General features: G+C 45.6%; 1 protein-coding gene across 1 annotated transcript in view; it reads left to right on the forward strand.

The window, feature by feature from the left end:
• The first annotated feature begins 5,354 nt into the window (after window positions 1-5,354).
• Window positions 5,355-13,021, forward strand: part of S100Z (S100 calcium binding protein Z) — a 38,858-nt gene continuing 31,191 nt past the window's right edge. The window contains exon 1 of the mRNA XM_066601883.1: window positions 5,355-5,441. Coding sequence (XP_066457980.1) covers window positions 5,421-5,441 — 21 coding nt within the window. The 5' untranslated portion in view covers window positions 5,355-5,420. The remainder of the gene's footprint in view (window positions 5,442-13,021) is intronic.

Genomic DNA, 13,021 nt, shown 5'->3' on the forward strand with positions numbered 1-13,021 from the left:
AGTGTATGGGGAAATCGGGGTGATTTGGTAGAAACTCACATAAATATGAGACACCTATAAACTCATTGTAAATAGTATCCTTGGCAAGGATTCAGACCTAGGGGAACAGTGCTAACCACTTGAGCACTGCTCTGCCCATATCTTGTCTATTAGGTGGTGACAGGTTCCCTTTCAACTTCTTATGAGTTGTGGTGCTGAGAGGACAGGTCCCAATAAGTCCATGGATGTACTTTTTATACTCACCCGGCTCCCTGTTCCCATGCTGTCACCCATGGAAGTCAGTATTAGGGGTCTCATCCTTGCAGGCTCTATGCTCACTCCCATAGAGAACTGTGTGTGTACAGCCTGCAGAGAGATGTGCATGCTGACTTCCATAAGTGGGCTGCAGGTCAGACTGCTTCCATTGACTTCAGTAGAAGCCGTCTGTGCGGACACCGCAGGAAAGGGGAGCATGCTGCAATCCCCCCCCCCCCCCCCTTCTTCGTGAGTGGAAACCGGGTAAGTATAAAAGTATATCCTTAAGACCTGCTGTATGAGCAGCATAACATTTTAAATATCACAATGTTGGTCAGATTATGGTTAAATCCTTAGTTTTGGGGGGGAAATAAACTATTGGTGGCCTATCCTTAAGATAGGTCATCAATATTTGATCGGTGGGGTCTACCACTTGGAAGCCCCATTGGTCAACTGCTCAAAGGGACCGCAGTGCTTGAGCAAGTGCTGCAGACTTTTCACTACATACCAGGCACAGCTTGGGTCACTTCATAGTGGCTCACTTCATAGTGGCTATGTCTGATATCAATCCCATGTGATAAATGAGAATGACATTGCTGCCCTGTAGAGGGCACGGAGCACACCCGAGCATCACAGCCTCTTTAAACAGCTGACTGGCAGGAGGCCTGGGCAGCCGATACTTGCCAATCTGATGCTTATGAGCAATCCTGTGGATAGGACATCAATATTTTAGTCCTAGAAAACTCCTTTAGGACATGTCAGGGGTGGATTCAAATAGACAGGGATCTGTTTGGTGGCTTTATTCTTGTCTTTAATTTTTGCACAAATACTGATGTTAGCTGAATCAATTTCATTGAGGGCCGAAGGAAATGTTTTTTATTTATTTTATTTTTTTTCACAACTACCTCCTAGGTGCAGAATAATGGCTACTTTGCAGTCAATGAGAAGAGGATTAAACTCAAAACTAATGTCTGTTTTAGACTAGTTGCTGAGCAAAACGAGAAAAGTCTGTTTATGCAAATGCACAAAATACCGTAATAATTTGACTGATACTACTATGATTGTTGACAAGCTTTATACCATGAGCACTGTTTATTATAAGCTTCCTCGAGCACGGTGCCAGGCCTCCTCCTTGCGGGTTCTGTTGCCGCCTTGTGCAGCACGGCTGGTAGGTGTAGGCGGAGGATCTGCTATAATTACTAACAATTGAAGTAATTATCAACCTTAATTATGTTACATAAGTATATTAAATGAACTTGATACCTACTTATTACACTCTTACGTGTCACCTTCTTGAACAGTAAATATTGGTAGTTATTTATATACGGTAAGTATTTATAGAATAAGTTTATAGTATGTGCTAACTGTCTGCATAATCGCGTGAGGTTCTTGCGCAAGAGAAACAAAACCTAGAAGGTACAGAAGTCTTTCTCTTTTGGGCAGATTTTAGAGGGTGTGCCCCCACACCTGTGTCTCTGGCGTTCTAGTTGTTAGACAAGTGTCTATCCTATACATCTAGTAAACATGATTAACCCTTTCCAATCCAATTTGTATTCTGGTTTTCCTAGGGGGGTTTACTCTTTTTCTGCTGTTATACAACGGCGCTATCTGCTGACTAAAGCCAGTACTGCATGAGGTGACACATTGCATAGGCTCTGACAGCAGAGAGGCTGGCAATATACAGTAAGAGAACCCTGATGGCCGTCTTCCAACATCAGAGCTGTACAGCCTTAAATCATAATGTCTAGATATCAGACAGTGGATTGGAGAGGGTTAAATCTGATATCACACTTCACACATGTCATGTCAGCTGCAGTCTGTGGGTCCAAGATGGTTTATCCAAAGGATGTTTCCAGCGAAAGCTGTGATAAGTAAGGGCGTCTGCATACGGCAGAGCCAGATTCCGTACGCAAGTTACCACAGCGGATTCCAGCTCTGACCGCGGCCTGGCGACCCTGCATACCTGTCGTTTTGTCTTTTCCGTACCGTGGATGGTCGCGGACACGCGCAGCACTTTATATTTTATTAAGGGAAAAAAGAAAAACTCCTGCTTTTTCCCCGGAATCTGCAGCCCGTTCGCAATATCCATTTTGGATGGGCTACAGGGTCAGATGTCTTCCAGTGACTTCAATGGAAGCTGTCTGTGCGCACACCGCAGGAAAATGGGGGCATGCAGTGGCTTTTACTTTTGGAATTTACTTATTGCAATGAGTGAATGTTGTGGTAAGAACTCACACCAAAATCCGTGATGTGCGCTTGTGTCCAAATCGTAGTCAAGATGAGAATGAATGAAAGCTACATCAAGCACAAATTATAGTTCTGTCCTTTTAAACATCCTCAATTTAAAAAAATTCTGCACTCCCTCCTAATTATGCATTTGGGTAAGTTATATGGAAAGGTCCTGGTCAGATCATTAGCATACAAATGGTTAGCATGCTTTGGTTCCACATATATTATATGTAGTACTGGTTTTTCAACTCTATTCAATTTGCATGGAAAATTCCATAAAGCCTGTCCCTACATGCTCAGCCTTCTGTTAGTGACTAGAATGGCCTTTCCAGTACAACTATCCCTGCCATAAACCCTTTCTTGAGCGGAACTCTAGACCAGCAAGATCAGTTTTTAGTTAATGAGGAAAAGGAGAGACCACATTAGCAGTTATTTTGTATAAGGACTAATGACCAGTCGCGTATGCATCCTGCTGATAGCAATTAATGTGCAACAGAGACTAAAATAACAAACCTAGGAAGTATACAGGACAGTATATGTTGACCTACTCTGTCACCGTTTCTTTAGCCAACAATTCACCTTTCCTGTTACAACAGTAAGCAACAATAAATGCAGTCTGGTATTGTCCTTGGGTGTTATTTTTTTTTTTTACTACCCAGTTTAGAAGTCTGTCTGGAAACAATAGCACCCAGCTTTCTTGTAGATTTCCTACAATCACACAGTCTGACCTTTCTCAAAGCTAAACTTAGGATGACTGTTGGGAAATTAAGCATTAACAGCCATCCCTATTGCTCCTGTGCTTTAAAATAGGCCAACTCATGGACTGTCTCCTGGGCTTACCAAAATGATAGTTTCTTAATCAGCAGTCTTCAGTCCCAAGGGGGACCTCCCGTATCCAGAGGTGATGTTCTCTGTAGATATCCAACTGGCAAGAGCAGTGATCATTCAGGGTCTTCCTCAGCCGTTTAGACTCTAACTTTTCACTTATCCAGGAAAACTTGTCCACACCTCAGGAATGACTAGATTGTTAAAGCAACCAACAGTAGGCCATCTTGGCACATATGACAGGCATAATATACTACAATACTGACACTGCAGTGTATTATACAAGTAATTGCATGATCAAGTCCCTTAGCAGATGAAAAAAAGATTGCTAAAAAAGTTTAAGGTAATGTTAAAAAATATTTTAAAATTTAGAACAAGCCCCTTTTCTGCTGTATTATTAAAAAGCAATACAACAACAGATGTTGGGAAGGGGTTAAAGCACCCTATTTAGATTTGGTTGCAGGTCTGTGATTACAGTGAAAAGTCGATTTAACGTGTTTTAGGGCTTATTCACACGGCTGTTGGTGTCTTTTACATGTGCCAGCCGGCGCCATAAAAACACGTGAATAGGCGCAAAAAGCTAACGTTTGTGCGCCTGTTCAGATGGCCTGAGCTCGGCGCATATACGCCGAGCCCGCAATGCCGTTGTGTGGGGGGAGACAGTTTAGCTTCGCTAAACTGGTCTCCCTCCCTCACCGACTCTCTGCAAGGAGAGGAGGAGAAACGGGGCGGGAGCTAGTGTGCTAAGCTCTTGCCCCTTCTCCGCCCTTTGTTGCAGCCAGCACTGGGAGGGGGTGGAAGTTTAGCAGTCACGGTTCTAAACTCCCTCTCTTCTCCGGCAGCTGTCATGGACTCCCATAGGAGACTATGCAGCCGATGCAAAAGCGCCCGGCCGAAATACACTATCTTGGCAGGCCGGGCGCTTTTACGCCATGGAAATACGCCCATGTGCACTGATGCATTGTAAACCAATGCATCAGAGGGACAGCATATATCGGCCAGCCATGAAAACCCGGCCGATATACGCCCATGTGAATCCAGCCTTAGGCTGGATTCACACGAACGTATATCGGCTCGGTTTTCACGCTGAGCCGATATACGTCGTCCCCTTCTGCAGGGGAAGGGGGAGGATGGAAGAGCCAGGAGCAGGAACTGAGCTCCCGCCCCCTCTCTGTCTCCTCTCCACCCCCTCTCCGCCCCTCTGCACTACTTGCAATGAAAAGAGGTGGGATGGGGTGGGGCTAAGTTCTGAGCCCCGCCCCCGTCCCACCTCTCCCCATTGCAAATAGTGCAGAGGGGTGGAGAGGGGGTGGAGAGGAGGCAGAGAGGGGGCGGGAGCTCAGTTCCTGCTCCTGGCTCTTCCAGCCTCCCCCCCCCTGCAGAGAGATACGACGTATATCGGTTAGGCGTGAAAACCGAGCCGATATACGTTCATGTGAATCCAGCCTTATAGTGGATTGCTGTTTTTTCCTTCCATTTGCTCCCTAAATCTCTGCAGCAGTTGGCTAATAAGTGAGTATTGAGTTGCTTTTTTTTTTTTTTTTTTTTTAACCTCACTTGAGTATAAGCCGAGGGGGTTTTTTGCAGCACATTTTCTTGTGCTGAAAAAGTCGAATTATACTCGAGTATATACGGTAAGTTATGAAAAATTGAAATAACCTGAAGACCCCAACTGTCTGCGTCGGCAAGGGATTAACCTTTTCCAATACACTGTCTGACCTCTGAAGACATTATGATGCAGAAAAAGAGTAAGCCCCCTAGGAAAACCAGGATACAAATTGCATTGGAAAGGGTTAAAGGGCTCTCTTGGAAGACCTAATGGTAGATCCCTGCATATGTGCACTGTCATCACGGACAAGAACTAATTAAACATAGATGTTTTAGGCAAATATTTTCTGCTGCTATTTTATGGCCACGTCTTCAGCGTGACTTGTGTCTCATGATGACCCCTAGGGAGTGTGTTTAGTTCCCTGCAGACTTCACTCTTCCCTCGCGTAGAGATGTGTGTAAACACTTACATGCTTATATCATTTTCTTGCTGACGTTATTTAAGGGCTATATTAACGGAGGGCGTGGAGAGGAGCGACACGGGAACAGCTGTTTCATATGCTTTAGAAACTGTTGGCAGTCACATGCAGGATGGTAATTCCTTGGTATGTACAGATTATTACATCATACACAATAGATTACCAATACTTTTTTTATTGGAAATATCTATTACATAACATTGATACAGAAAATTATCAAAATATCTTTATATAAAACGCATGTTTTGTGCGATGTGATAAAAAGAAGCTTCTATTGGGAAACATCACAGAAAGATAGAGTATGCTGGATTTTTTTTTTGGTTCTCTCAATATCACATGAATGAAAACATCTCAGATGGGAAGGAAACCATTGAAAATCATTGGTTTCATAATCTGCTTTTTCACTGACTCTCGCATCAGGCGAAAATCACGTGATTTTTCTCGCCCTTGTGAAACCACCCTCAGGTGTTTCTCACACAGGTGGGTTTTTACATCATCAGCTTACTTTGCCTGCGTTATAACTGCACAAAATATGCACTAAACACGCAGGCAAACACTCACAAAAATGCTGAAAGATGCAGCGTTTGTAAAAACGCTTGTGTGAGAGTGGCCAGAAAGGAAGAAACTAAAGATGTCTCTCCTAGATGGGTGGCGCTAAATGACTAGCTCAGGAAAAAAAAAAAAAAGCTGAATTAAACCTCCCATATACAGGACTTCATACCAGAGGTCTGATCATTGGAAATCCAGTTGCTGGAATCCACGCCAATCATAGATTTTGGGTTCTTTCACCAGGATGATTGCTGAGAGCTTAAGTGCCCCACAACCGACCCAGCGATAATCACTCTTGTGCTTTCACACATCCAGCAACAATCAAAGCGATAATCCTTCAGTGTAAAAGGGCCCTACGGTGTAGGGCCCACCACCGGGTGGTAAACCATGGTATTTATCCTTTTCAATCCAGTGTCTGACGTCTTCCTACATTCTGATTGAAGCTTGTACAGCTCCAATGTCAGAAGATGTCCGACAGAGTATTCTTACCGTCTATTGCTAGCCACTCCACTGTCGGAGCCTCTCTCGCTGACACATACTGGCTTTAGCCAGCAGATGGCACCGCAGTATAACAGCAAAAAGTGAAAGTCTTTTGGAAAAACCGGAATCAAAAATTGGATTGGAAAGGGTTAATAATATGGTTCCAGTGCATGTAATAAGTCTTACTGAGAATTGCAAGGCAGTAAGACCGAAAACATACCTGCAGTCTGAAAACTGCGTTGCCTAAGGCCTCATGTCCACGGGTGGATTTGTTTTGCGAAATCTGCGTTTGGCAACCGCATGGCAGATCCGCAGTTTAAGCTGCCCGTAGGAAAGCATGGAGTGTCCGCATCTCCGTGCACACATGCGGATTTGTTTTGTGTGGAAAAGAAATCGCAGCATGCTCCATTTTAGGCCTTAGACGGGCGTTTTTTGCCGTGATTTGCGCATGTGCATGCGTCCGGCGATTTTATAAAACCATTGCTTTGCAATGGTATCGGACACATGAGCGCTTTTTATGCGCTCGTCCGATAAATTACAGAACAGAAATCGCAGATCGCACCTATCTGTGATCTGCGATTCCTGTTCTCTTCTCTATATGCGCTCAATGGGGCCGGCGGCAGCAGCGCCGACCCCATTGAGAACATATAGAAGACAAATCATTCTTCTCTGCCACAGCTGTAACAGCTGTGACAGAGAAGAACGATGTTTGCCCATTGAATTCAATGGAGCCGGCAATACAGCCGGCTCCATTGAAAGCAATGGGCTGCCGGCGAGCGCAGGATGAATTGTCGGGAAGGGCTTAAATATATAAGCCCTTCCCTGCAATTCATCCGAAAAGTGTTAAAATAAAAAATATATACATACTCACCTGCTCCCAGCAGCCGGAGTTCAGCGCGGCCGGCCTGCAGTGGGTGTGAAGGGGGTGTGAGTCAGACCTGAGCCAATCAGGGGGCAGGTCTGACTCACACCCTCTTCACACCCACTGCAGTACGGCCGCACGGAAGGGCTTATATTTAAGCCCTTCCCGACAATTCATCCCTCACTCGCCCGCAGTGCATTGCTTTCAATGGAGCGGGCTGTATTGCCGCTCCATTGAATGCAATGCGCTGGACAGCTCCTGCCCGTTTCTAATGAAACGCGGCTAGGAGCAGATTTTCGGGCGATTTTTGGGCACCGGTCACGCGATTTGCGGATGCGCATCCGTCATGCGATCCGCAAATCGCACGAAAAAACGCCCGTCTGACTAAGGCCTTACCGTGGATTCCGCGCTGATGGGCTCCACTGGTCTCTATAAAAGTGAGCGATCCACAATTCAATTGCAGATACGTTACGGATTTGTAGGCTGATACCTCTGTGATTGCTTGGAGACTAAGCAGAAAGGAGGGGGGGCAGATTGCGAATTTTTTTTTTTTCCCCGCGTATACGATCCGCAGTGCATCTGTGTGGAAAAAAAATTGTGATCGCTGGCAAGCATTTAAAAATAATTTCTTCGCTGACTCACAGGTCTTCCTCTGTGGAAACCCGCATGTGCCGTGGACATGAGGCCTTAAACAAAGTAACGTAGGGTGCACCGCTGTTTTCCCTTCCCTTAAAGGGGTCTTTCCACTACTTAAAATTGCTTCACAATCACTCTGTCCTTCCTGGTTGCCGCTGACCAGAACATGTGACTGCTGCAGCCAATCAATGTCTATAGAAGGTCACTGCTGTGGCCAGTGATTGGCTGTAGCAGTCACATGTCCTAGTCAGCAGCAACCAGGAAGGACAGAGTCGTTGTGAAGCAATTTTAAGTAGTTGGAAAACCGCTTTAAATTAGAAGGTCACTCCACCCATGAACAACTGCTGTCCCCAAGAGCAATAGTCTAATATTCACCATCTTCCCTTTCCGTAGCGGACGTCATTATTTTTTGTACAATTTACTCAGTCATTTGGTTCCGAACCTACCATTACCTATGTGCTTAGTTAAATTATATCTCCCACGTCTGACAGTAAATTGCACAGAAGAGGGACGTATTTATAGTGGAGGACATTGCTGTAGCTCTTGATCTGTAATTACAGACTATGATGAAGAGAAGTTTGAAAGTAGAATACAAGCATGTGATGCGTAATCTTAGGCTGGAGGTTATGTCCTCCAGGTTAGGGAAAGGGTGGGGAGCGGGGGATTAGGACATAAGAGGAGGTTTGTATTCTTGTCTACTTAAGGACTCATGTACACAGGCGGGTCGGATTCCGTGTGCGGAATCCTCCTCATGACCGCAGCTGGAGACCCTGCTTACCTGTGCATGCAGGCAGCGGTGTCCACTTCTTCTGGGTCATCTGTACTGTGGATGGGCTGGACAGCTTTCATTGGCTTCAATGAAAGCTGTCCATGCGGGAACCGCACTGAAATAGAACATGCTGTAATTTGTTTTCTGGACCAAAAAGTCAGCAAATCAAATCTGCATGCTTTAATTCAGCTGTTTCTCTATGGGCGGCTTGAACTGCGGATCAGGTGTCCCACACGGATTCCGCAATTCAAATCTGCCCGTGGACATTGGGCCTAAGGCTGGATTCACACGAACGTATATCGGCTCGGGTTTCACGCCGAGCCGATATACGTCGTCCTCATCTGCAGGGGTGGGGGGAGGATGGAAGAGCCAGGAGCAGGAACTGAGCTCCCGCCCCCTCTCTACCTCATCTCTGCCCCTCTGTACTATTTGCAATGAAAGGAGGTGGGACGGGGCGGGGCCAAGTTCCGAGAATTAGCCCCACCCCGTCCCGCCTCTCTCCATTGCAAATAGTGCAGAGGGGCGGGAGCTCAGTTCCTGCTCCTGGCTCTTCCATCCTTTCCGCCCTGCATATGAGGACGACATATATTTGCTCGGAGTGAAAACCAAGCCGATATACGTTCGTGTGAATCCAGCCTAAGGGGAAGTATGTCATCTATATTTGTTTTTACTAATTAAACCCAGATAGTTAAACTTTTTCTAATCTGTTTATATTTTTTGATTATAGATTTTTTTTTTAGTCTATTGTCTGTAGATGACTATGGGGGCAGCCATCTTGTCAGAGCTGTGTAGAGGCCCAGAGTTGGGGCTCCACAGCACTTGACTAGCTACCTCATGTGATGTGTATATGTTTGTCTATGTCTTAAGGTATGTGTACTAACACTTGTCTTTGTGTATTGGTCATGTCTGGTCACTAAACAGTTAATGTCTGTCTCTGCATGACTTTGCAGATTTCACTCTAACCCTCTCTGTCAATCACAGCCTAGCCTGGGCTGGGATTGGGTAGAGAGATTTCCCCTTGACCCAGGATTGGTTAGTGGGGATGGTATAAGAGACAGCTCAGGGGTGGGTTTAGGGGGTTCTTGACCAGTCTCTCCAGAAGTTAGTGGAGAGGGGAGCCAGGAGACTATGTTGGCCCAGGCCTGGAGAATGCCTGGCCTAAGCCTGGGAACAAGCCTTGGAGGAAGTCTAGTCGTGTAGTCAGCAGGAGGGGAGAACAGCGGGACAAAAGGGGAAGTTTTCTTCAGTCGTCTGCAACCCTGCCCTGAGGGATTATTGCCAGGGAAGGTCAGCTTGTCAGTGGGAAAGAATTCAGCCAACGCAATCATAAGTTTAACCTGTCCCCATTCAGTCAAGAGCCAGAGTGTTTACAAAAGAGTCTGTACTACTCCCTCCATTCCTCCACCAGTAACCTCATAGTCCAGCCGCAAGATAACTTAGCCTGGCCACCCCGTTTCTGTCTCCGGTAGAGAACTAAGAAAAATATGCCATTAGTTACTGTCTGTTGGACTGTAACTTGTTTTCCAATGTGGAAGTAAGTTGGTATCACTCAAGCACTTGGAACTAGACTTTTTATATTATCGAGGCATAACACTAAATGGCACTGGCGTCACATCGAACCTACACTAACTACAGATGACCCCAGCAAGGGCCCTATTGCAATCTACCTGCGGCACGAGCCACAATCGCCAGGCAGAGTAGCCACCATCGTAACACAATTAGAATTGGTGTAACCGCTCGAGCTACCCTTCTGCCAACTTCAGCTTGCTGCAGTTAACAGCATTTAGATATATACTTTACAGCAGAAATCTGACTGTAACCACATGGCCAACAGCTTGCTCCTTTGCCGTGTAATGCTATTGAGCATTCATTGTTATGCTTGCCAGTTTCCATTGGTGGCAATCTCAAAATGGACCTTACTTTAAAAATGTGTCCTTGTATTTAAGAATACTATAAAAAAAATTAACATATCATTTAACCCACGCTGCTCATATTACTTGTATGATAAAAGACTTTGTTGGAATTTTTATTTCTTTTTACTTCCAACTCTATTCCTGACCAGGCCCAATGTCAGCACCTGGCAAACCCAGGCAGATGCCAGGGGCCCACTGAGCCTGGGGTAGGCCCACTCTACTTGGTGACTAGAGATAGGTCACAGGGGGGGGCCTGGGCTGCTGAGTCCGGCACAGTAGTTGGGCTCCCCCAATTGTAATTTGAAGCATGTTGAATTTAAAAAATAATATAGAAGGGGAGATTGTATAAAGGTGTAGATAAGTTAGGGAGGGTGATGGAAAAGCAAGGAGCCAAAGATGTCTGTGTGTTAAATCCCACAGAGACAAGTTATGGCCAGGAGAAGTTGTCATGACGCTCTGGGCCCAATACAGAAGAAAAGAGGACTTGCTCTATTTGAATAAAAAGACCTTTTTTTGTCCCGTAACCTGGAAGCTGCCTTTTACTTTTGATGATCTTTATGGTTGGGTAATCAGGATTATTTCTACAGAAGAGGTGTGTATCCATACTCTTCATACATTTGGAGTGCTGTTCAGCTTTCTTTATGGACCTGAGATCTCTAGATATAACGGTACTGTAATCAAATACATGGTCTGCACCTGTGTAGACACCCGGGTATAGACACCTGTGTAGAGCTGGTGTCTATACCCGGGCCTCGCATGCATTACACACTGCAAAGGGGGCTACTGAGACTCTTTCGGCCTGCATAAATCTAGAACTGTCCCTGTTGCAGACATTATACACTACATACACTGGTGGCTCATTCACACCTTTATCTTCTTTTTTTTTACGTATGTAGAGGAGTAAATCTCAGAAGGAAAAGGAAGCCATGAGACAAGCATTACAATGACACCTTATAGTTATTTGTATATAGGGTTAATAGCTATACACATAATAACCACAAGGTGTCATCACAGTAATATATAACATACAGGATGTCTGAGAAGTTGTATCAGATAGATTTATCTACCATTGTGCATACAGAGCCAATATCATCAACAGAGATGAAACCCTTTACATTAGTCCCTTGTCCAGTGGGGCGCGCCATTTCATTTTCCCCATTTCAAATCCATAGTAAAGGCGATTTCATAAGAAGATAATTAATCTCAGTATGTTTTTTGTAGTGTGAAAGGAAACACAGGCACATATGAAAGTATAGCCCAGATCAGGGATGGCAAACCTTTTAGAGGCCAACTGCCCAAACTGCAACCCAAAACCCACTAATTTATTGCAAAGTGCCAACGCTCCTCAACTTCCATTACCCAGCAGCCTGTAATAGCCTCACCTGAGCATCATCACATGACCAGCGCCAGACCAGACCACTGGGAACCCAGAAGTCGGAGAGCGCTGCCAACGTGAAGCCTTTGGAAGAAGTGAGGGGAGCGCCGCATAGTACGAAAACAGCTGCAGATACGCGGCTGGTTTCCAGTCAAAATGCTGCGTAATTTGACACGGAAGTTTCCATTGCGGACATTCTGCAGTATTTCTGCCATGTGTAAACATACCACAAGTTCGCTTGAGGTATGCTGCCACATGCAGAGTGACCTTGGTAGTACTAGTGACCCCCACAGTGGCCTCAGTAGTACTAGTGACCCCCACAGTGGCCTCAGTAGTAATAGTGTCCCCCACAGTGGCCTCAGTAGTAATAGTGTCCCCCATAGTGACCTCAGTAGTAATAGTGTCACCCATAGTGACCTTAGTAGCAATAGTGTCCCCCATAGTGGTCTCAGCAGTAATAGTGTTCCCCACAGTAGCCTCAGTAATAATAATGTCCTCTATATTGACCCCAATAGTAATAGTGTCCCCCACAACGGCCTCAGTAGTAATGGTGTCCCCCCACAGTGGCCTTAGTAGTAACAGTGATCTCCATAGTGGCCTTAGTAGTAATACTGTCCCCCGCAGTGGCCTCAATAGTTATAGTGACCCCCCATAGTGTCCCCCATAGTAGCCTCAGTAGTAATAGTGTCCCCTACATTGGCCTCAGTGGTAATTGTCCCCCATAGTGACCCCAGTGGTAATAGTGCCCCCCATAGTGGCCTCAGTAGTAATAGTGTCCCCCACAGTGGCCTCAGTAGTAATAGTGTCCCCCCATAGTGGCCTTAGTAGTAATAGTGTCCCCCACAGTGGCCTCAGTGGTAATAGTGACCCCCATAGTGGCCTCAGTGGTAATAGTAACCCCCATAATAGCTTCAGTGGTAATAGTGTCCCCCATAGTGGCCTCAGTGGTAATAGTAACCCCCATAGTAGCTTCAGTGGTAATAGTGTCCTCCACAGTGGCCTCAGTAGTAATAGTGTCCTCCACAGTGGCCTCAGTAGTAATAGTGTCCCCTATACTGGCCCCAGTAGTAAAAGTGTCCCCCATAGTGGCCTCAGTTATAATAGTGACCCCCATAATGGCCT

Source organism: Eleutherodactylus coqui, chromosome 5 (assembly GCF_035609145.1).
Source record: "Eleutherodactylus coqui strain aEleCoq1 chromosome 5, aEleCoq1.hap1, whole genome shotgun sequence".
Taxonomy (NCBI): domain Eukaryota; kingdom Metazoa; phylum Chordata; class Amphibia; order Anura; family Eleutherodactylidae; genus Eleutherodactylus; species Eleutherodactylus coqui.